Source organism: Miniopterus schreibersii (genome assembly GCF_964146895.1).
Source record: "Miniopterus schreibersii genome assembly, chromosome: 4".
Classification (NCBI taxonomy): domain Eukaryota; kingdom Metazoa; phylum Chordata; class Mammalia; order Chiroptera; family Miniopteridae; genus Miniopterus; species Miniopterus schreibersii.
The window spans coordinates 18,383,056-18,408,536 of record NC_138105.1 but is presented as its reverse complement, the minus strand read 5'-3'; the positions used below and the strand labels follow the sequence as shown (position 1 = coordinate 18,408,536).

The window sequence follows — 25,481 nt, the reverse complement described above, 5'->3', positions numbered from 1 at the left end:
AGAAACATCAATGATGAGAAAGTCATTAATCGAGCCTGCAACCTAGGCATGTGTCCTAACCAGGAATCGAACCCTGATCGCCTGGATCCTAGGTCGACGCTCAACCGCTGAGCCATGCCTGGCCGGGCAATTTTAATTCTTCTTTAAATGTTTGGTAGAATTTACCAGTGAAGCCATCAGGTCCAGGAATTTTCTTTGTGATTTGGTCTTGGTAGGCTTTGTGTTCCTAAGAATTTGTCCATTTCATCTACGTTATCCAGTTTCTTGGCATACAGTTGTTCATAGTTCTCTCTTATATGTTTTTTTATTTCTGTAGAATTGGTAGTAATGTCCCCACTGTCATTTCTGATTTTAATAATTTGAGTTTTCTCTTTTTTCTAGGGTTTGTCAATTTTGTTAATCTTTTCCAAGAACCAGCTTTTGGTTTTATTGATTTTTTTCCCCTGTTGTTTTTCTATTCTTTATTTTATTTCTGCTCTGATCTTTATTATTTCCTTCCTTTTGAGAGTTTTGGGTTCAACATTTTTTCAGTTTCTTTAATTTTTTCCAGTTTGTATAATTTCTTAACCTGATTCTAAATTAAATACAATTAATGCTTGAGTATGCTTTTGGGAAAGCACAGTAACCTTATCTGTGGTTTCACTTTCTGCAGTTTAAGTTACCCACAATTTTTTACCCAGTAGGTCATGGTGTATAATCTTTTTAATATGCTGCTGAATTCAGTTTGTTAGTATTGTCTGCTATGATGGACATTTGTGTTGTGTACTGACTTCAGCTGTTACCAATAAAGCTGCTATGGACATTCTTTTAAGTACCTTTTAATGGACATAAGCAATCATTTCTCTTGGGTATATATCTTGGAGTAAGATTGTTGGGTGGGAAGATTTTTGCTTACCACTTCAGTCTTGTTTTATACTTTTATTCAGATTTTCTATTTTTTTCTTGAGTTGGTTTTGGTAGTTTATTTTTGTTTTTCTAGGAATCTGTCCATTCATTTAGGTTATCTAGTTTGTTGGCATTACAGTTACCCATAGTGTTCTCTCATAATCCTTTTTAAAAATTTAAAAAATTTTTTTAATGTTGTCCCTTCCCTCGGTCTTGATTTTAGTAATTGGAGTCTTCTCTTTTTTTTCTTGGTATGTCTAGCTACAAGACTGTCAATATTTTCAAAGAATTAACTTTTGGTTTTCAAATTTTTCTGTTTATTTCATTTAAGTATATTCGGTTCTTTATTATTTTCTTCTTCTTGCTTTGGGCTCATTTTGTTTTGCTCTTTTTCTAGGTTCTTGAGATGTGAGCTTGTATTATTGATTTAAGACATTTCTTCTTTTCTAATTGTATTTATTTAGTGCTATAAATTTCCCTCTCAGCACTGCTTTAACTATGTTCTACAAATTTGATATTTTGTATTTCATTTTCATTCAGTTCAATGCTTTGGTTTTTTTAGAGTTTAAAGTGAAAGAGTTTCTTAGTGAAGCAGTGAGACAGAGGAGAAAGAGAATGGCTACTCTAAAGACAGAGCAGGTCAATGTATTTTTTTAATTTCACTTGAGACTTCCTCTTTGACCCATGAATTATTTTGATGTGCATTGTTTAGTTTCCAAATGTTTAAATGTTTGAACATTTCCCTATTATCTTTATTATTTAAATTTTTTTTTATTGCTGAGAATAGTACAGATGTCCCCCATTTCTCCCCTTTAATGTTTGTATTGATTTCAGAGAGAGATAGAAACATCAGTGATGAGAGAGAATCATTGGTTGGCTGCATCCTGCATAACCCCTACTGGGCATCAAGCCTGCAACCCGGGCATGTCCCCTGTCCTGGAATTGAATGGTGACCTCCAGGTTCATGGGTCTGTGCTCAGCCACTGAGCCACACCAGCCAGGCTCCTGTTACCTTTCTGTTAATGATTTCTAGTTTGATTACATTGTGATCAGAGAACACACTCTGTATGATTTCAGTTCTTAAAATTCTTTGAGGTTTAACTTTTAGTCAGAATGTGGACATGTATTCCATGGACATTTGAAAAGAATGTATATTCTTCTGTTGGTGGATGGAGTGTTTTATAAATGTCAATTATATCCTGTTGATAGATGGTAGAGTTCTTCTACATCCTTTCTGATTTTCTGCTTATTTGTTCTAATAATTGTTGAGAGAGGGGTGTTGAAATCTCCAACTGTACTTGTGGGTTTGTGTATTTCTTTTAGTTGCTTCACTTTTTAAAATACCTTTTTACATTATGGAACTGTTGTTTGGTGCATACACATTTTTCAAATTGCTATGTCTTCTACATAGATTAATCCTTTTATTATTTTATAAAGTCTGTCTTTATCTCTGGTAATTTTCGTTGTTCTGCGGTCTACTTTATCTGATACTAATAGTAGCTTCTCCTACTTCCCTTTGATTAATGTTTGCCCAATAAATATTTTTATTTATTAGTATTATTTTTTAAAAATATGCCTTTATTGATTTCAGAGAGAGGAAGGCAGAGGGAGAGAGAAAGAGAGAGAGAAACATCAATGATGAGAGAGTCGTTGATTGGCTGCCTCCTGCATAACCCCCAGCGGGGATGGAGCCCACAACCCGGGCATGTGCTCTGACCGGGAATGGAACTTTGAGCTCTTGGATCATAGGTCGACACTCAACTGCTGAGCCACCCTGGCTGAGCTTTATTTTTTTTTCTTCAAACTTTGATATGTTTGATCTGCCTATATCATGATACTGAAGTGAGTGTCTTAATTGGTTTGTTTAAACCATTTATATTTAAATACAAATATTGATATGGTGTTTTTTATTCTAGTCCTATGTTGAAATTTATTTTTTAATCTGTTTTCTCCATTTTTTTCATCTACTTTCTGTTAGTTATCATTAATAGTTACTTTAAAGTCCTTCTCTGCTAACTCCTATCTTTGATTCAGTCCTGGGTCTGCTTTAATTGGTTATTTTTTTATCTTGATGATTAGTCACTTTTTCTTGCCTCTTAGTATGTCTAACAGTTTTAAAATTATAAACCATATGCTGTGAATGATACCTTTTATGTGCTGGATTATCCTGTCCTCTTTTTAAGACTGTTAAGTTTTCTTATAGAAGACAGTTAAATTACCAGTGAATCACTCTGGTCCTATTGAAGCTTAATTTCAGCCTTACTCTTACTCCTAAATCCTTATTCTTTGATCCTAGAGTAAGGGATTATAGGTCCCACTTCTTTGGTATGGTCTTCTATCATCTCAACTGATAGCCTGGGATATTCACCAAATTCACCTGGGATTTTCTTTTTTTTAATCCTCACCTGAGGACATGTTTTTTTTCTTAATTTTAGAGAGGAAGGGGGGGAGGGAGAGAGAGAGAGAGGGAGGGAAGGAGGGAGGGAAGGAGGGAGGGAAGGAGAGGGAGGAGAGAAACATTGATGTGAGAGAGAAACATCGATCCATTGCCTTATGCATACATGTCTCAACCAGGGATCGAACACGCAACCTTTTGGTGTATGGGACAAAGCTCCAAACAAAGGAGTCACCTGGCCAGGGCTCACTAAGTTCTTTTCATTGTGATTGAGTCTGAACTACCAAAGTCTCTCACCTTTTAGGAGCCATTCTCTGCTACTTATCCTGGAGGCTCATCCTTGATGTGTTCAACACAGGAGTTGCCCAAGTATCTGAGGATGATTTTATATAGGTTTTTAAAAAATATGTTTTTATTGATTTCTGAGAGAGGGGAAGGGAAAGGGAGAAAAAGAGAAACATCAATGATGAGAGAGGGTCATTGATTGGCTGCCTCCTGCATGCCCCCTAGTGGGGATTGAGCCCAAAACCCTGGCATGTGCCCCGACTGGGAATCAAACCTTGACCTCCTGCTTCATAGGTCAGTGCTCAACCACTGAGCCACACAGGCTGGGCTATATAGCTTTTTGGACTCCTTCTCTGTGTCTTCTTTTTCTTAGGTATCCTTCCCACACTCCCAGGTCCTAAGTGTTCTGGCTGCCTTGTGTTCTGATTTTGATTCCTTTGCCCAGAGATGTTCGAGATGTTCACTCTTTGTTTAAGCTCTATTTCATTTTGCCATGGTTTGAAAGATGCCAAAAAAGCTGGAGTGAATGAATGTAGGGTTCATCTCATTGCTCCCTTCTTTCAGTGTTCATAACCCTCCAGCTTGGTTGCTGCCTAATGCCTCCCATTGCTTTATTTATTTTTTCTGATTTTTATAGTTAAGCCCATTAATAGCTATTGTTCTGTGGCTAGGACTTTTAAAGTCTAAGAATTAAAAAAAAAAAAAAAAGATATTAGAGCTTTGAGAGTGGATCATTTATTTATTTTCTTATTCTTTCCTTTTGGCAAAATTAATATTGTTCATTAATATCAAAGTAGTTTCTTAGTCTATGTACTGAGGATACGTTAGCAGAGTCCATAAAGAATCTTCAAAAAGTCAAGTAAATTCATGCAAAACAATTTATCGGGAGCCTTCAGGAGCTAGGTACAGCCTGATTTGTGAACACTTATAAATCCTTATTTTGTTTTCAACTAGAAATGTATTTCAAACACCAAATAACTCAATACAGTAATTTGGTTAAAATATATATTTGAAGGATTACTAAAACTAAAATTTTAATGTGAAGTCATTTATCTTTGGCATTGTGTCAAAATGACTAAAGCTAGGCTAGTCATTTAGTTAAGTATAATGAAACTCTTGATGGATGTCTAGATCTGACATTTAATTAAGGTTTACTTAATTAATTCTTTAATAAAAGAATTGCCCAACCTTATAAAACCTTATTTTTGTACTCAGTCTTTACTTTTCATTAGCAATATTTTGGACATTTTTAAAATGCTGAACGGCATCTGACTTTTATGTGTCACAACAAGAGTTTAAGACCTACATAAATTTTTTTAAAAAATGTATCTTTATTGTTGAGAGTATTACAGATATCCCATTTTTCCCAATTGATCCCCTCCACTTCGCTCCCACCCCCTTGCCCCCGTTATTGACTGTGTCCATGGGTTATGCATATGTGCATATAACTTCTTTGGTTAATCTCTTTCCACCCTCCACCCCCCTTCCCTCTTCCCTCTGAAATATGATCGTCTGTTGCATGCGTCAGTGTCTCTGAATCTATTCAGTTCATCAGATTCTTTTGTTCATTAGCTTCTTAAAGAAGACCCTTCAACTTTTCCTATAGTGCTGGTCTGGTGGTGATGAACTCCTTTAGCTTTTTCTTATCTGTGAAGCTCTTTATCTGACCTTCAATTCTAAATGATAGCTTTGCTGGGTAGAGCAATCTTGGTTGTAGTTCCATGTTTTTCACCACTTTGAATATTTCTTGCCACTCCCTTCTGGCTTGCAAAGTTTCTTTTGAGAAATCAGCTGACAGTCGTATGGGTGCTCCCTTGTAGGTAACTAATTGCTTTTCTCTTGCTGCTTTTAAGATTCTCTTTTTGTCTTTGACCTTTGGCATTTTAATTATGATGTGTCTTGGTGTGAGCCTCTTTGGGTTCCTCTTGTTTGGGACCCTCTGTGCTTCCTGGACTTGTAAGTCAATTTCTTTCCCCAGGTAGGAGAAGTTTTCTGTAATTATTTTTTCAAATAGGTTTTCAATTCCTTGCCCTTTCTTCCCTTTCTGGCACCCCAATAATACGAATGTTGGGCCTCTTGTTTGTCCCAGAGGCTCCTTATACTATTTTCATATTTCTGAATTCTTTTTTCTTTTTGCTCTTCTGGTTGGGTGTATTTGTTTCCTCATGTTCCAAATTGCTGATTTGATTCTCAGAGTCCTCTACTCTACTTTTGATTCTCTGTAAATTATTCTTCATTTCAGTTTGTGTAGCCTTCATTTCAAATTGGTACTTTATTATGTTATCGATTTTCTCAGTTATTTCCCTAATAGTCTGCTTAAACATTCTTATAACCAAAATTCTGAACTCTGTATCTGTTAGCTTGCTTGGATCTATTTCATTTAGTTCCTCTTCTAGAGATTTCTTCTGTTCTTTCCTTTGTGACATGTTTCTTTGGCTTCACATTTTGGCTGCTTCCAGGTGTTTGTTTCTATGTATTAGGTAGAGCTGCTATGTCTCCTGGAATTGGTAGAGTGGCTTTGTGTAGTAGTTGTCCTGTAGGGTCCAGTGGCTCAGCCTCCCCAGTCACCTGAGCTGGGCCTTCTAGGTGCTCCCCTGTGTGGGCTGTGTGCACTGTCCTGTTGTAGTTGAGCCTTGGTTGCTGTTGGTGTCCCTGGGAGGAATTGACCCCCAGGCCAATCAGCTGTCAGGACCAGCTGCAACTACAGCCAAAGAGCTGCTGTGCTGGAGACACTCCTATGGAGCAGGATTTACTTCAGTGGGGCTTTGGTGTTCACCAGGTGCGCCCTTTGAGCGTCATTTGTGGATGTGGTAGGGTTGTAATCCAGTGTGGTCGAGTCTGACCAGCAGGTGCACTGTCTCTGGGGCCTCCGGGGAGGTGCAAAGTCAGTCTCTGCCAGTGCCTTGCCCAGGGCCACCCAGCATGAGCTACACAGCAAACCGTAGCTGGCTCCTACTTGTGCTGGGCTTGGAGGTGTCCAGGAGAGGCCAAGGTATGAGCCAGTGCAGGCTCCCGCTAGTGCCAGGCCTGGGGCCGCTTATCAAGCCGTATGGGGCATGCTGCTGCTTGTTTGAGAGATTTTAGGAAAGGCCTAAGCATGAGGCTCGAGAGGCCACTCGCACAGAAAAGCCCCTGGAAATGGCCTGGATGAGCCTGCAGGTGGGGAGGGGCGGGGCCTCCGGGAATCTTGGGGTGGGGCCAAAGGTGAGAGTCAGGTGCTGGCGATTCAAATATGGCGCCTCCCTGCCGGCTGTATGCAGGGATTAATAGCCAAAGGAGCCGTGGCCTCTGCCAGCTCTTCTGCCTGAGAGGAAGCCGCCTCTGCACCTCTTGCCCGGATTTCAGGCAGGTTAGTTCCTCCCCGAGTGTCCCAGGTCCTTTCAGGCTGCTGCCCGGCGCTGGGCTCAGAGGGAGCGTCCGAGTGAGTCCGTGCGCGGGCCCTTTGAGAGGAGCTGCTGGGGCTCCCGCAGTCTCGGCGACCCTCAGAGACAATCCCTGCTGGTTTCACAGCCCGGAGTTGTGGGGACGTCTCTTCCCAGCCCTGGAGCCCTGGGCTGGGGCCTGCTGTGGGGCTGAGACCCCTCCCTCCTCCGGGAAACCCCCACCGGCAAGATTCCCTCCCAGGTTTCAACCACGGCACTGAGTGTGGGCCTGCGGCACGTCTCCGATTCAGCCCCGATTCAGCCCGGATTCAGCCCTGATCCGCCCTCGTCTCCGTCCCTCCTCCTGGTCTCGGTGCTCCTTCAGTTCCCTGGCTGTGGGGCTTCTGTTCAGCCAGATTTCAGGAGGTTCTGAGTGCTGGTGGTTCTGTATTTTAGTTGTAATTTTGATGTGGTTGTGGGAGGCGGCGGGTGCAGCTGTTCCCTATGTCGCCATCTTGTTTCTCCTCCTCTACATAAATTTTTTAATTAAAGAACTTTAACAGGGTATTTATGGTATTTATAGAATGAATACCCTGAGAATATTTAGTTAATGGCCTTTCTGAGATACTTATTTTTACATCTTTATAAAATTCTTTGCCTCTTTGCAATAAGCTAGTGATGAGGAAAAATATAGGGTAGTATCAGTCCATAGGGTTTTACCTTGGTCACCCAATCCCAAGTGGTAATGACCTCACAGAATTTGTTATTTTTTGCCAAGTCTTTGTTTCTTAAATAGGTCTAACACAGTTTCTACATTTAAACATGACACCTAAGTTTGAAGGTATAACTATATTTGATTTGGCAGTAGTATAAACATTATCTTGAGGTACTGTCTACTATAGATTACAGTTTTTTTGAACTTCAAAGAAGATAGAAATTCAAAATTATTTGAATGTAACTATGTTACAAGTATGATTATTTTGGAAATTTTGAGGTTCAAAATTAAGGTAAAATAATTTTAATGGGCTTTTGATAAGACAGATCTTAAATTGCTCAGATAGGCATAATGATGTATATGCATCTAAGCTACATCTTTCTTTCTGTCTTTCCTCAATCTCTTGCTTCTCTTTTTGCACTTTAAAAATCTCCAAATAATTTCCTTCCTCTTGTTTTACTTCTTAAAATCTACAGGATGGACATGTAGAGGTAGCACGTTTGCTTTTGGATAGTGGTGCTCAAGTGAACATGCCTGCAGATTCATTCGAGTCTCCGTTAACACTAGCTGCCTGTGGAGGGCATGTTGAATTGGCAGCTCTACTTATTGAAAGGGGGGCAAATCTTGAAGAAGTTAATGATGAAGGATACACTCCCTTGATGGAAGCTGCTCGGGAAGGACACGAGGAGATGGTCGCACTCCTTTTAGCACAAGGTAAAGTAGTTTTACTTCTTAAATAAAAATTACTTTTGGATGTTTTGTGTCAGTATTGATGAAGTTTACTACAACTAAAATATCTTTCTTCATAAGTGGTTAAAGTAAATTATCAACACCCTGGAAGGAACCCCAGAAACAGAGAAGATAGAGATGATTATTATAATTTAAAATAGTTACTATCTTTATCATAAGTCTTTTGTAACTAATTTTATCTATTTTTATGCTCTCCCCAGGGGCAAATATAAATGCCCAGACAGAGGAAACCCAAGAAACTGCTTTGACCTTGGCTTGCTGTGGAGGATTTTCTGAAGTTGCAGACTTCCTGATTAAGGCAGGGGCTGATATAGAACTTGGCTGCTCCACACCTCTGATGGAGGCTTCTCAGGAAGGACACCTGGAGTTGGTTAAATATTTACTGGCTGCTGGTATGTGACTTTAAAAATGCCTTTTAGAAAAAGGCTTTCATATTGCTTTCATAAGTTTAACAATTAGGCTTAAGTTTTTCATATCTACAAAAGTTGAAGGACAGCTGTGCCACAATTTAACTGCTGTTCTTAGGCTCCTAAATATTAAAAAATGTCATTTTAAAAAATGTTTCTTATTGTTATTAATGTTTGCTTAGTGACCATAGACTTCTTTTGCTTGTTTGTTTTTTTGTTTTAAGACTGAACTTTTTTAAAAAAAAATGTTTTTACTGATTTTAGAGACAGAAAGAGAGAGAGAGGAACATCAGTGTGAGAAATGAGAAACATCGATCAGTTGCCTCTCATACACACCCCAACTGGGAATCGAACCATTGACCTTTGGGTGCACAGGATGATGCTCAATCAACTGAGCCACACCAGCTAGGGACATAGGCTTCTTATTGACCTTCTCTCTCGAGTGAATGGTTTGTGGCTTCTGGAAGGGAGAGACTTAACTTCTAGTCTCTCTCCTACTAAGAGGAAGTGGGGATCACATTATAGAGATTATAATTTGGTACCTTAAAACCCATTAATTTCTTTACATTTCTGAGTCTTCTCTCTCTCTCACACACACACACAGAGACATGAATAAGTGGGAGTTTTATATTTTTGCAAAAGTACTTACTATTAAAATAATTTGTGATTTATACATTGTTAAGCAATAATAATAGAGCAAAGTAAGAATATACCAAATGAATTGATTCAGGTAGATGTAAACCTGAATCCTTTAGAGATAATAACCTTTATATATCCTTTTTTATCCACATCTGATATATTGTTTAAAACTATGTAAAGGAAAATAAAACATTTAGCAAAACTTTATTCATCCTTTTTGGGCTTTCACTGTTAAGATTAATTTGAACATAGCTGAGCCTCAATTTTTCTTTTTAATTATTATTGATATAATTTCTTAATCCAGATGGTTAATAATTCAGATGATTGTTTAGATTTTGAATTAATGCAGGCAAACTGACCATACAAGCTGACCTCTTCTCTGACTCAGATACTATTAATCACTGTAGTTAGGGTATGCATTATTCAGTCATTCTTCCTTCATCATTTTCAGTACCTATCTGTGTCCCATTCAGGAGTCTTTCTCATGTCAGTTTTAACTCAATAAAAAAGTGTCTTTCTCTACCAGTGGTTACCTTTCTACATTCTCCACACTCCTGTTTACCCCTCTTTTTTTTTCTTTTAAATATGTTTTTATTGACTTCAGAGAGAGTAAGGGAGAAGGGAGAGAGAGAAAGAGAGAGGGAGAAACATAAATGATGAGAGAGAGTTATTGATCGGCTGCCTCCTGCACGCCCTTACTGGGGATTGAGCATGAACCTGGGCATGTGCCCTGACTGAGAATTGAATCATGACCTCCTGGTTCATAGGTTGATGCGCAACCACTGAGCCACGCAGGCCAGGCTGTTTACCCTTCTTTTAAGTAAACCCATGCTAATGTAAGAGGCTTTTAAGTGAATAAATGTTTACTAAGAAATTATTGAATACCAGACATCCTGCTAATTATCTCTGTTACTTACTACTGGTCCCTGTATAGTAAGAAATTATTAAACACATTATTATAGATATGGAAACTGATGCATAATCATGTTTCATAATTTCCCTTATGTAACCAAGCTAATAGGTGAAAGAGCCAATACTCTGACTTAGAACTCCTAACATTGTTTTTTCTATTACATCACCATTGATTCTCATATTGAGCTACTTTTGCTAATTTGAAGCATATAGTTTCCAGAACTATCTTAGGTGTTTGAGAATCACTTTTTTATATGATCACTACCTAAAAAATTTTTTTCTAGATTAAAGTGTACTTTACTTACATAAAATTCTTCTTTTGGTGTAGCATTATAGAAAATTCCAGTAGGTCTTTTAATATAGTGCTCATACAGTTTTTTACAAATGAAAAACCTTTTATTATGGCATTTCCCCCAGCATTTAGAAAATGTAGTTTAATGTTTCCTAAAGAACCCATCACCAGCATTAGCAATTTTTAATTTATGGCCAATCTCATTTCATCTATATGTCCTTCAATCCATTATTTTTATAAAATTATTTTTTATTTAAACATTTAAAAATATTTTGCTGAGATAAAATCATATTGTGAAATGCTACCACAATAGATCTAGTTAACATCTGTCATCAAAAATAGTTACAAAAACATTTTAAATTTAAATTTGTAATTTTTTAAATTTGAAAATAAATTATTTTAAAAATTTTATTTTTATTAATTATCAATAAATATTTCAGTATGTATCACGAAAAGATAATCTTTCAAAAAGTAAAAGTATGCCCTGGCCGGTGTGGCTCAGTTGGTTGGGTGTCTTCCCATGCACCAAAAGGTTGCCAGGTGGATACCTGGTCAGGGCACATGCCCAGGTTGTGGCTGGATCCCCATTAGGGGTTGTGCAGGAGGCAGCCAATAGATGTTTTGCTCTCACATTGATGTTTCTCTCTCTCCCCCTCTCCCTTCCTCTCTCTCTCTCTCTAAAAGTCAGTAATAATATATATTTTTAAATACTATTTTCGATCTAAATTTTTTCAATAATTCTTCAGTATCATTAAATATCTGAGCAGTTTTCATATTTTTCTGATAGTCCTATAAATGTGTGTGTTTGTGTTTAATGACTTTTTGAATCAGTATTCAAATAAGATTAATATAATAACCATTGATAAATGTATTTTATAATCCTTGTAATCCCCTTCCATCTTTCTCTTCTTATTCCTTCCAAGTTTTGATTGAAGATTGCATCCCTATTTCACTTAACTTGTTTTTCTGTCCCTTGGATTTCCTGTAAAGTAGTAGTTAGATCTAGAGACTCGATTGAATTAGATGGTGTGAGTGTTTACTAGGCTACTTTTATAGGTAGTATTTGTTATTTATAGTATTTATTATCTTGAGATAATAAATGTCTGATGTCTCTCTTTTTGTAATATTATTAGCCATTGATGATCATTGCTTAGATCCATTAATTCAGTAGGGATTCCGAAGTGATGATATTCTGAAGTCTATTATTCCTTCCTTGTTTATTAGCTAGAATATGTCTATAAAGAGAACTATTTGATTACTCTTAGATGTGAATTATGTGGGAATAGCAATATAAATGATTTTTTTTCACCCTTTTTAAAAAAAATATTCCCACAAATGTCTTTTTTTAAATCCTCACACGAGGACATGTTACACTGATTCTAGAGAGAGGAAGAGAGAGAGAGAAACATCACTGGCTGCCTTCCACATGCACCCATCTGGGGATTCAACCTGCAACCCAGGCACGTTCCCTGACCAGAATTGAACCCTCGACCCCCTGGTGCATGGGACACCCTCCAACCAGACACTCCAACTAACCAAGGCACCCAGCCAGGGCTTTATTCACCCTATATTTACATTTCCAAAATAATGAGGTGGTCCCCTAGCATCCTTCAGTAGTAACCAATAAAGTGTTTTTATTTGTTGTTATTATTTTTTAATTCTTGCCCCAGGACATGCTTAGAGAGAGGAAAGGGCGAGAGAGAGAGAAACATCAATCTGTTGCCTTCTATCAGTGCCCCACTGGGGATCAAACACACCGCAGGTATGTGCCCTTGCCGGGAATCAAACCAGCAACCTTTAGGTGCACAGGTTGATGCTCAACCAACTGAGCCACTCCAGCCGGGCAAGTGTTTTTATTTTTTGATATGAACATTATTTTGAACTTTCGGATTTAAACATACATGATGGCTTTTACTTCACCACAGTCCTCTTTTTTTTTTTTTTCCAATGTAAAATTTTCAGAGGGTGCCACAATTTGACTATCTTTGGTCAATAACATTATCTCCTAAATCCTTTTGATATGATCTCATTATAGTCTTTGAGGTTTCTTTGCTTTCTGATATGGCAAAGTATTTCATGCTCATCTTACGCAGCTTCTGCCCCAGTCTTGGGTCCAATCATTTTTCTAAGAAGCCCTCATTCCACTTCGTAGGAAATGGACTTAGAGACCACAATCTAAGCTAAAGGTGCTATTTCTGTTTGTCTATCATTGTCTCTGAGCCTTTCTAGTTGGTCAGATTTAAGAAATATTTATATTTCTGCCCAGCCGGGCATTGCTCAGCAGTTGAGCATCAACCTAGGATCCAGGAGATCGGGATTTGATTCCTGGTCAGGGCATATGCCCAGGTTGTGGGCTCAATGCCCAGGTTGTGGGCTCGATCCCCAGTGGGAGTCGTGCAGGAGGCAGCCAATCAATGAATACTCTCTCATCATTAATGTTTCTATCTCTCTCTCTCATTCTCCCTTCCTCTCTCTGAAATCAATAAAGATATATTTTAAAAATATATATTTCTCTTTCTTATAGATAAAATACATCATGAGTTCATGTCAATACTTCCAATTCAGAACTATAGGGTTTTTACTTAACCTCAGCAGTCTCATGTCTGTGTTTTCTCTTAATGATGCCAAAAATTTTACTTTTTTACCAAAGGATTACTCATTTGATTTTTTACCACAATATCTATAGAACTATTTCAGAATACAGTCCAACACTACCACCAATATAATTTCTGAAAACGGATATTTTTTGGTTTTGTAGCTTTTTCATTTCTTAGGATATATCTTACTGGGGATGTGTAGGCAGATTTTACTGTGTTTTAAATTAATTGTATAGTTCCTTTCTGTGTAGCTAAAAGCATTTTTACAAAGCATACTTAAAGGAAAATTAGGATATTTAAAATCCATATCAATATTTTCATACTTCCAGTTTGTTAGTTTCACCAAATTGCAAAACTGAACCATTTAATATAATTTATAATTCACAAAGTAAATGTATGGTTTTTTGTTCGTTTGTTTACTAGGTGCTAATGTTCATGCTACAACAGCAACAGGAGACACAGCCTTAACCTATGCTTGTGAAAATGGACATACAGATGTTGCAGATGTTTTACTTCAAGCAGGGGCCGATTTAGTAAGATATTTTTAATTTCAACTATTTTTGTGCTCTCATTCATTTATTTTTAACATTTAGAAAAAGCTGGTAAAGATCTATAGTTTCCATGCTTTGTATAAAATAATTTTTAAAAAAAGGTTTGACTATTCTAGTTTTGTTGCATTTATTAACAGTATTTAAAAATACTTAGTTTTTAATAAGGTATACTATTTCATTTCCTAGGTAAAACTATTAGTTTGTTTTTTCCACTCACCCCAATCCCAGTTGACATTCCTAAACTTTGTAAACTTTCCTTCATTAGATGTATTATAAATTCAATAATAGCTTTACAGAACAGAATAACTTATCAAATCACTTTAAGTGATTTCTTTTGTTTCTCTAATTGGACTTTAAAAACAAAGCTACTATCATCTTTCTAACAACATTATTAACGCATTCTTATTTTTCTGTTCTTTTAGTACTTTCTACTTTGACTTTTCAGAGTTTCAAATTAGATGGCAGATTCGTATGTGTAATATTCCTTACAACTGTGGAAATTGTAAATCATATCCCACTTAAAGGTGTTTTTTTCTTTCTGAAATGTGTGCTTTGATTCCTTTTTATTTTGTGAAGGTACTTTAAACTGCTTTCTAGAGTTTCTCACAGAATTCCCTTATATATTTCATAGAAATTTATGAGACATTCTAGTGAACCAAGTTTATTAGTTTCAGTTATTTGGAAAAAACTGTGCAAATATTGCCTTTTAAATCATTTCTAATAACAGACATTCCCAAGTAGATACCTGAGATTGTTGGAAAATAACTGACTGAAGTAAATGTATAGTATAATTATGCCATTTACTCCTATTTCTACTAATACTAAATATTGTAATAACACTAGTATTCATTATTATTAATTAGGATCTTCCCCATCAGTTAGAATTTCTGAGGTGTACTTTTTTATTTGAGAATTATGGCAGACATGTTAAGTAGATCTCAATCTCCTGCCTTCTTTCTATATCTTTTTCCTTTTTTAGAGTTGCTTTGGGTCATCTATAAAAATTAAGAATTGGAGTATTTCACCTCTTGAAATAAAGAAACAGGGTAGGAAAAAAAAAGAAATAGGGTAGAGCATAAAAGCTTAGATACTATAAACAAATTTAATACTCTTATCCTCTGAATTCTTACCTGAGTTCTCTCTTCTTTCATTTTTCTGCAACAAAGTCACTTTCTTAACCTGTTTGTTGGGAGTTTTTCTGAAAATATTAAATAGGAAAAAGAGGAACTATGTTAAGTGGGTTCTAATGTATATCAAATTCTTACTGATTTTGATTTAGTTAGAAATCTTACTAAATATTTTCAGAGGTTTTATTTGTATAATAGTCTTCTGGAATTATATAGTGTTCGTGATTAGAGTTCTTTAGAAGATTTGCATTAAATGAACAGATAGATTTGAATTTACTGTTTTACATTCAAAATATAAGATTTTTTTAAAAATCAGTAAAAAAAAAAAGCAATGACACATTTATACCATGGAATACTATGCAGCTGTAAAAAAAGAAAGATCTGTTACCCTTTGAGACTGCATGGAGGGACCTGGAGGGTATTATACTAAGTGAAATAAGCCAGTTAGAGAAAGACAAGTATCACATGATATCACTCATACGTGGAATCTAAAGAACAAAATGAACTTATGAACAAAACAGATCCAGAGATATAGAAGCATGGAACAGACTGACAGTTCTATGAAGGAAGGTGGGGGTGGGTGGATGGGAAGATATTAACCAAAGAATTTATATGCAAGTATTGGGACCCATGGACTCAGACAGTAGTGTGGTGAAGGCTCAGATAAATATATATCTTAATTAAATACAAAGGTAATACTGTTATTTTAATGTAATTATTTTTGTATTTTGCAATCTATCTTTGCATTCATATTTACATGTAATTATAATACAGTTTTTCTATTTCTTCCACTGTGTGTTTTCATAATCTTCATATTGTTACATAGTCTATATATTTGTAACCCTTGCATAATATTTCATCAAGTTAATGAACCATAATCATTCACTTGCTGTTGAAGTTTTGACTTGCTTTTAATTTTTCACTGTTACAAATACTCTTAGATTTAATAACTTTATATGCATAACTTTTTTTTCTCCTTTTCAATTATTTTATATATTGATTTTAACTTATAAAAATATGTTGCCTATTCCATACTTTTGCACTCTGTGGACAGACATTTCAATTTTAATATTAGTTTTTCCTAATTATATATTTATAGAAGATGTGGAAAGTGTAGGGAAGGTATAGCAAGTTTGATATTTAAAACTTATAAATAAACTTTATAATTTCAGGCTTTACTATAAGCCAGAGAGGGGAAAAAAGACCTAGTTAAATACAAGAAGTAAGTAAAGGAGGCATATTATTCCTTGAGTCCTGAGAAAAATGATTGGTAATTCTTACTAGCTGGACCTAACAACGCAGTAGCATCTTTCTTGTTCTTCATTCTTTGCTGCCATCTCCTAATATCTGTTTTGGGCTATAGTAATTTCCTCCAGTGGTTTTCAGATGGAAGACTTTCCACTCCCATTGCATGGAACAGAGATATAGTCCATTCCTGTATTTCATAGGTGTGTTCTTGATATCTATCTAGGTTTGCTGGTTCTTTAAGTTAAATAGATGTTTTTGTGGGCTGGCTGTGAACCTTTATTTTTGGGAACTATTTTTACGCTCAGTTTTAATTAAGGATGTACAAATAAACCTTTGGAACACAATCTGGACCAACCCTCAAGCCTTAATTAGATTTCAGAGTTTAACTTTTGCCATAATTCAAAGTTTTGATATTATAATTTTTAAAAAGGAACTTAAAAACTGTTGTTTCCCATTCTTTAAAATATTCTGCCTCTGAGTCAGTTAGGATATTAATTATGGTTTTAAAAAATTTTAATGCAGCAATTTGGTTGTCTTGTATTGCTTCCTGAGATGAAACAGGAGTTTAAAAGCTTTTCATTCTAAATGTATAGTGGGTGTAATTGAGAACTTAGTTTTAAAGGAAATCTAGAAAATTTCTTATTTATTGCTTTTTAAAAATTCACAGCCAGAACTGATGGCATACTGGAGCATTTTTAGGTGTACGGGATGATGCTCCTACCAACTGAGCCATCCGACTGGGGCCAGACTCCTATAGTCTTTGAGCCACTGCTTGGGTGTCCTGTATTAACGCTAGACCATTCTCAACAATTACTGGTCTTTAGGCCAGAAGGCAGAGTTTTAATATTTCATACTTGTCCTCATCTCTGTAGCTTACTTCAGTTCAAGCATTTACAGCTTGATTTCTTTTACACAGTCTTCTAGCCCTCCTTCAGTTTTATTTCTCAAGTTCAATGTGGACAATTTGCATAGTGAACTATTGAACAGTATAATTTGGATTATAAAACAGTACTCCTTTCTTTTTTCTCTTGCTTGCTTTTAATTTAGACCTACTTTGTTGTCTGTGTTTTCCTAGTTTCTATGCCCAACCATTTTATTGTTATAGACATGATCCTTGTCTATGAAACATGACTGCATCGGGTCAGAGTTTCCAAAGGTCCTACTGATAGTATAGATAGTATGTTTAGGTGGCAACATTGTGTTGGCCAACATGTCAGAGGTGTTTTGATTTGGTGATTTTTTTGTGTTTTTCAAACCATTTGTGAAGATGGTAGAATCTTTCTCTTTTCATTACGGCATACTAATTTCAGCATTAAAACTTTGATACATTTGTTAAGATAGAAGAACTATTTGTTATCTTTAGAGTTTCCTTCACATGTATTTTCCAGCAGAGCTAAAGTTGAAATGGGAGAGTGGTATATAAATCGGGTAAATAAGTATTCTTTCCTTGTCTCCAGCTCCTTGACCTTTTATTTCTAAAAGATATATACCTTAGCATAATTGATCAGTAGGTTCTGAACACAAGGAGAATTTCCTGTAAAAAACAACTAACATAGATATTAGAGAAGATAAATACATTCTAGTTATGTCTTACCAAGAGATGTTGTGACACAACTTAGCATTTTATAGGCCTGCATTTCTATTCAGAAATAAATCTACTTAAAGGAAGAAATGCCTATGAAAGGCATCTTATTATCCTAGATCTGAATGGAGGTCCAAAAAGAACTAATGATCCTGAACATTAGACAAGGCACCTAAATTTTCATCATAGCCATCAAATCACTGATCTATAAGCAAACATGTGCCACAATATTCTTATCTGTTAAATGAAATCTAGTATTATGTCCTGGACTGTTTTACCAAGGTTGTGTAATACATTATTATTTTGGCTCTGTTCGGTGTCCTTAGGCAAATCACTTAAATTCTCATAGGCTTCTTTTGTTTTTGTTTCTGTTTCCTACTCCTCTTCATCCATTTCCTTTTTTTATTTTAATTTTTTATGGGTTTTTTAAATTGATTTCAGAGAAGAAGAGAGAGGGAGAGATAGAAACATCAATGATGAAAAAGTCATTGATCGGCTGCCTTCTGCATGCCTCCTGCTGGGGACTGAGTCGGCAATCCGAGCATATGCCCTGACCAGGAATCAAACCTCGATCTCCTGCATCCTAGGTCAATGTTAAGCCGCTGAGCCACACTGGCCGGGCATCCTTTTCCTTTTTTATGAGGGGTTTGGACCAAATGATTTTTAATTACCTAGCTTGAGAAATCTGACTTTATGGTTTCTAAAGAACAAGTTAACCAACTACCTGTTTAAATGTACTAAATGATCTTGAGTGCTTTGTTAGCCCAAGAATGTGTGAAGTGCTATGAGATTCTCTAAGAAAATGAATTTTTAAGATATACATCATCATTATAATCATGGTGATAAGCGTTATATAAATTATTTTATCTCTTAAAATCTGTGTATATACTCAATGTATCTTAAGTGACCCCCCAAGCATTATTTGAGGGGTTATTTATAATTATTAATGAGCAAATTTAGCTTATAAGATATAGATAATTTTAATAGATAAAAGTTATTAGTCCCTAAAATGCACAGTTAATTTAGTAAGGCTACCCCAATAAAGAATAATCTGGCATTATAATGCTAAATCATTATCTCTTCCACCATAAGTCTTTCTACTATTAATATTTTCTCCTACTTAAATATTGTCAAAGAAATTGGAAGATTTTACTCAACATGGATTTTTAAGTAAACTATTTCCTCTTCCCTTGTGGAGTACTAAGGTTAGTCAAGAAAGAATATAGTCTTGCCCTAGCCGGTTTGTCTCAGTGGCTAGAGCGTTGGCCTGCGGACTGAAGGTCCCAGGTTCAATTCTGGCCAAGGGTACGTACCTTGGTTGCAGGCTCAATTCCCAGCCCTGGATGCGTGCAGGAGGCAACCAATTGATGTATCTGTTTCTCTCTCTCTCTCCCTACCCCCTACCCACTCTCCCTGGAAAGCAATGGAAAGAATATACACTCTCCAGTTTCATTGGAATTATTCAATTATAAATTTTTTTTTTCCTGCAAGTAAAATTTATTTCAAGCAGAATAAACTCGTGTTACATCATCATCTTTTCATGCTTTATGTCTTAAAACTTCAAAATTTCCTTTATTTAGAATTGTTTATTTAGCTTTGGCTTTCAGGTATGCATGAAAACTGAAAAACAAGGAAAATGCCATTTTACTTTAAGATGATGTCACCTTGAAGATGGGGTAGAAGAGGGAGAGGGTACCCAAGGGAATGATATAAGAGTTTCTTTTTTTATGCTCAAAATTTATCTGCTTTAGATGAAATGGGATCAGAGAAAATAAATAGAACCAACTTAAAGAAGTATGGTAGGCATACAGTGTTACTAATTTTGGAGTCTTTGCTGTATTGAATAATAGTTGGTCTCTGTCAATTGGTTATTTTCCTCATTGTTGTGGCTAAATTTTTGTTTAACAAAACCTTAAATTACTTGAAAAAATATATGTTTTTAAAATTTTTAAGTAGGTAATACCTTTACATGGTTCATAATGCACAAAGTATAAAAATGTTTCAGGGCTACCCGGTTTCTGTCTCTCTTGGCAATCAGTGTTGTTCATTTCTTGGATCCTTCCAGAGATCTTTTATGTATGTATGATTAAAGTCACATATATTGAAAGAAACATTCTTACCAACATTTAATTCTTCATATAATTTCTTACTGAAATAGAATTTTGGTTTTTATTATTACTGATTTTCTCTGTTGCATCGATTATAGCTTTTAAGAATTTATTTTTAACGTTTCACTAAAGATTGAAACACTTTTGCACTCAGGAAGTTGGGCCCTTTGAATACATCACATCAGCGAGTAAGCTCGCTGATCCTTGCTGCTCTCTTTGGTCTGTATTCTACCAGCCAAATGAACTTTTGGGGGGGCATTTTCCTAGAATAATTGAGCTATTGGGAGCATTAGCACCCTCTGGTTCTTACTCCTGGAACTTATTTTCTTAAAATGAGATTTGATACGGACTTCCCTTAAAACTAAGAAAAAAATTTGAAGGATCAGTTTATCTATATTAAATCTTATGAAATATAAATGTGGACCAGGTCCCCTTTCCTAAGATTGTATGTCTTTTTTTAATATAAGCAATATGTTGTGTGTCCTTTTGGACTTTTCTATACACCCAAGTATATGTATATTCTGTGTGTGTGGGCTCTATGTCTTTAATTTTTTTAATAAGTATTGTAAATGTATATTTTCTTATGATTTTCCTTTTTTAAAAATGTTTTTATTGATTTTTAGAGAGAGAGAAAGGGAGAAAGTAAGAGAGATAGAAACATCAATGAGAGAGAAAAATCATTGATCAGCTGCCTCCTACACTACCCCTACTGGGAGGAGCGAGCCCGAAACCCCGGCATGTGCCTTGACCAGGAATTGAACCAGTAACAGTGACCTCTTGGTTCATGGGTTGACACTCAACCAGTGAGCCACACCGGCCAGGCTATATGTCTTTTTTTATATGAGTGGATTTGTTACTACATACACTTTCTTGCAGCTTTTTCCTTATTAATATTTTTCTGTGTCAGTTCCTATGGACTTCTCATTCCTTTTCACAGTTACTTATTTCTTAACTAGTTTATTTATTCATAAACATCTAGGTTATTGGGTTTAAATATTACAAATGGTGTTGCACTAAATATTGTTAAGCACATTTACATATCTTTTCTACTTTTGTGAATGTATCTATAGGGATAAATTCCTAGAAGTGAAATTCTGATTTTCAAAGGGCCCACATCTAAAATTTTGATAGCTGCTGCCAAATTGGTAAAAAATGCAGACCCAGTCTATACTTCCATTAACAGTTGAGACTTCCTGATTTCCCACATTCTCATTAACATGAGTTAGATCTTCTTTTCTTTCTTTTTTCTTTCTCGATGGTTTTTCTAATCTTTGATAATAGACCCCATGTTTGTTTTAACTAAAAAGTCTTCCTGTGTTCCATGTGGCCTTATGAGCTGCTCATTAATTGCTCCCAAAGCTTTGGTGAACTATATAAAACCCAGGTATAAAGTTACTTTCTGTAAGAATATTCAGACATCATTTACAAATGCAAATTTTGAAATATTTTGTTAATTTCTTTAAAGAACAAATTTATTTTTTAAACAAACAAATATTCAGACAGTATCTATTGACTTCATTCTGAAAGAGGAGATTAAATGTATCTTCCACTATAGGATTTTCAGGAGTTACTATATTTTTACATTACTATGGCTATCTAACATTTACATTCTGTTTTATAACCCCGTTTCTCTTAGTTGTTTAACTTTAATCATACATTTATGTGGATTCAGTGTTTATTTTACTAGTCTTTCATATTATGTAGCTTCTTAATCCCTGAGCACCTCAACTTGACTCATCTTTTAGCTGGCTAATATTGGTATTTTGATTTGGATTTACTCTCCTCTCCTGAAAAAAAAAAGTGCTTGCATTTTTGAGACTACTGTATGTTGTATTTATAAACGAGTATCACCGTATATAAAATTAATGAATCACATGTTTTTTACCCCCCTCAAAATTCTAAGCCCTCTATTCTACTATCTTGTGGTACTGAAAGTTGCCCCCTGCTAAAATATTCCCCATTATATGTACGTAATTTCCTATTTTTGCCTGGATTATTTTAAGATTCTTTCCTTATATTTAAACCTCTGTGATTTCACCAAGATGTGTCTTGGTGTTTATTATTCCATATTAGTTTTCCCTGGAAAGCAGTAAGTGCTTTTTAACTGAAGATTTTTGCTATTGCTGTTCCCTCCTCCTTCCCATTCTCCCTCCTCAGCCTCCTCCTCCTCTTCCTGCCCCTCCTCCTTTAGTTTTCTTCTGTTATATCAAATACTTCTTTTTCTAGTCTGTTTTCGTCTGGGATATTTATTATACATATATTGGATCTCCCTTATTTGTAGTGTGTTAATTCTTTTCGTTTCTTTCTCCTTTTCCTCTGCGTTGTTTTTTTCTTACTCTCTTCTTCCATATCACTATTTTTTCTCTATACTTGTTTCTAGTGTGGTTTTCATGGTTTCATTATTACTTAGTTTCTTCTGCTCTTCCAACTCACTTTTAAGTCTCTTCTTGCTGTTACATCACTTCGTTCAGCTTTTTAAAGAATTTATGTTCTCTTTAATTTATTTGAAAGTGTAGGGTAATATTTAACTTAAATTTTATTGTTTCCATTTTTGTAGGAACTTCTTAATAGGTTCTGTGTTGGATACTATGTGCTTATTATTCATATTTGAATGGGGCTTGCCATTTGTTGAAAATCATATAGGGGTGGGGCAGGGAGAGGAAGTGAGCCTTAACAAATGTAGTTGTCTCACCTTACTTTCTCACCAAATCTCTACCATAGGAGCATGCATCCCCTTAAGGTCAGCACATCTCCCAGGTAGCAGGTAGAAGTAACTTAGAGTGAAGCCTGCTCTAGGCTACATTTCTTTTTTTTGGAAACTTAATTGACTCTGGTTAGTGACTGCAAAGCTTATTACTGTTTCCTCAGTTATATCCCTGTCTCACCTTCAAGTACTCTCTCTGTCAGGAGTCTAGATCTAGAGAAACTACAGATATTCTACCTCTCAAATTCTTTGAAGATTTCTACTTTAGTTGAAAGTGTGAGCATCTAAGTGCATTTATAATGGGGTGGGAGGGGCACTACGTAACTATGTGATTATCTTACAATATTTTTCTTACTTTTTCTCCCAACTTATGATATCCCCAAATATTTTAATTATTTTCTTTGGTTAGTGTTAAAAGATATTGTTCTTGATTCTGTGGCTTTAGCTATTTGGAGACAAAGGCATGAATTCAAATAACTCAGCAGAATTATATCTGCATATATTAAGCTTTATATTGAAGTTTTATTGGTAGAGAACCACACTATCACACCCTTTAAAAAACCATGCTCTGCTCCTGAGATTAGTTGAAGATCCTGAGTTTAACAAAGCCCAGCCTCTGAAGTACCAGTCAGTCACAAGGTCTTCATGGCCAAATGTGATTTTCATTTCTGGAATAAGATCCGTGAGTTCTTCTTTTTCCTTTCACAGGACAAGCAGGAGGACATGAAGACTATTTTGGAGGGCATAGATCCGGCCAAGCATCAGGTGAGGGTGGCCTTTGATGCTTGTAAGCTGCTACATAAAGAATAGATGTTGTAGGTAACCAGAACTCTGGATCTCTGAATTCCAGCCAAGAAGTTCCAGGACCCTGGTGGGCGACACAGGAAAGCCTCTTCAATTAAAAAGATTATGAAGTTTAAATAAAGAGAGGTTTACATTACTAGTAACTTGCTTCCTTAGTATTCTTTTTATGTGGCACTCCTGAAGAGCCTCACAGGGGAAAATAGATATTCTTACTCAGGTAGTTTTGTTTTCTCCATTATTAGGGAAATTAGGATACCCAGAGAAAAAGTCTCAATTATAATAAAGTCCTTTGCATTCAACTTTGTTCATTGAAAATCTGAAACTTAGATTTAGGGTGATATATTGAACTTTTAAAATATAATCCCCACATAAACAAAAAAATAGTTCCATTATTTACTGTATTATTCATGCCCTAATTTATATAAATTGAAAATTTTCTTAAATTGTCTCCTATTATCTCATTCTGAAATGGATTTTTAAGAAGGTGAATACTTATTCATAGGCAAACATTTCTTTTCTTTTGGGGGGAAAAAAAGTGTGGAATTTGTGCCTGATGGTTTTAAAAGTCAAGGAAAGTTAATATCCATTGTAATACAGAGAGATTTGTTTAAACTCAGGAGCACTGCTTAATTTAAATTATGAATAAATTGTGATTGATCACAATTAACTTAGTCCATCTAAGATGAATTTTTCAGTGTCAACTCACTCTTTTAATGCTTATTAAATGTCTTCATTAATGGCTTGTTGAATAAGAAGTTGTTATATTCTAATTTGAACAAAGTAAATTAATTTATTTCACAAAATATGTGAACTTTTACTAAGTTTGTGGAATATCTCAGGCTCCTATCTAGAGTGTAAAGCTGAGTGTTACTTCAGATAAGGTATCTCTTTCTCCTTGGCTTTGTTCAAGGAAATGTACTTATAAATCTCTCTCTCTCTCTCTCTCTCTGTAAGTCTCAAAACGTAGGATACTTTTTAAAAGTGAGGTTTGCAACCCCACTCTTAGAGGTTCAGATTCAGCAGATTTGAAATGGGAGCCTGCATTTTAACTAATATTTCAGGAGATTCTCATGACAAGTCCTCCATGTTCCATCCTTTTGAGACATTGCTGGAGTCTGTAAAGATTATTGTGCATCACTGTAGAGTTCTGTTCTTTTTCCATCTTTGCTTTATAATTGATCATTCTTCCTTCATCTCAACTGAAGAAGTTTGGTTTTTCTTTATTACTTGTGATTTTTAGAAACTAAGCTAAACAAAAAACCCTAGAACAGTACCTCTTAATCTCTTTTCCATCTCAGTTCTCCCAAGGGATATGAATCTCATCAGTAACAATAGATCACTAAGGTAATCATGAATATACAGTGGTGGGTTGGAAGAACATACCCTGGTGGGGGAGAGTATCAGAATCCTCTAGTACATAGTACGTATGTAGTATAAAACAGTCTACCTCCCCTCTCCTGTGATTCTGGTCCTTCCCCCATAGACAAGTTTCTCCTTCAACTCCAAGAAAACTCTACCTCTGTGATATAGTTAAAATCCTTAAATATATGCTTTGGGTGCCCATGACTATGATTTTAGAGGAAATCAACTTATTTTGAAGAAAATTAACTTAATGTAAAATTGAATTTTGTAATCTAAGACCAAATGTCACCCCAACAAATTTAATAAAAATAAATAAAACCTAAGAGAAAAATTTGCATTTTTCCCCATGATGCTTATTTATCAGAGCTAGAACTTTGTAGTATATTTTACATGGATTAGTTTTTAGGGTGCTTATGAGCTCTAATTATCCACTTATCAGTATATTTCAATTGTTAGTGATTAGCTTACCTTAATAAACTTTAAATATGACCTCCCACTTTTTAAATGTTAGTTTTTATTAAGGAGTAACATATAGACATATTGTTTAATTTTACTACTCAAACCTAGAAACCTTACCAATTTTTTTCTTGATCTAAAACTATCTGTGAAATACACAAAATTTCTAATGTGTTTTTTTTTAAAGGCCAAATTTTATTTTCTAGGTTGTTGTATGTTCAGTGAGTTCTTTTTGTCTATGTCAAGGTTGTATAAACATAAGTACAGCCTGGCCGGCTTGGCTCAGAAGTTGAGCATTGA

General features: G+C 35.5%; 1 protein-coding gene across 20 annotated transcripts in view; it reads left to right on the top strand.

Annotated features, from left to right (window-relative positions):
* The window catches only part of LOC308556839 (ankyrin repeat and KH domain-containing protein 1), a gene marked incomplete at its 3' end in the record, with an annotated part of 119,112 nt that overhangs the window by 38,595 nt on the left and 55,036 nt on the right, over nucleotides 1–25,481 (top strand). For 13 of the 20 annotated variants that reach the window (XM_081136497.1, XM_081136501.1, XM_081136500.1 and 10 more), the window contains exons 8-11: nucleotides 8,119–8,356; nucleotides 8,593–8,784; nucleotides 13,663–13,772; nucleotides 23,268–23,324. In XM_081136497.1, coding sequence (XP_080992623.1) covers nucleotides 8,119–8,356; nucleotides 8,593–8,784; nucleotides 13,663–13,772; nucleotides 23,268–23,324 — 597 coding nt within the window. Of the gene's footprint in view, nucleotides 1–8,118; nucleotides 8,357–8,592; nucleotides 8,785–13,662; nucleotides 13,773–23,267; nucleotides 23,342–25,481 lie in introns of those variants that run through there. The other 7 variants (XM_081136510.1, XM_081136503.1, XM_081136502.1 and 4 more) reach the window with 2 other exon arrangements.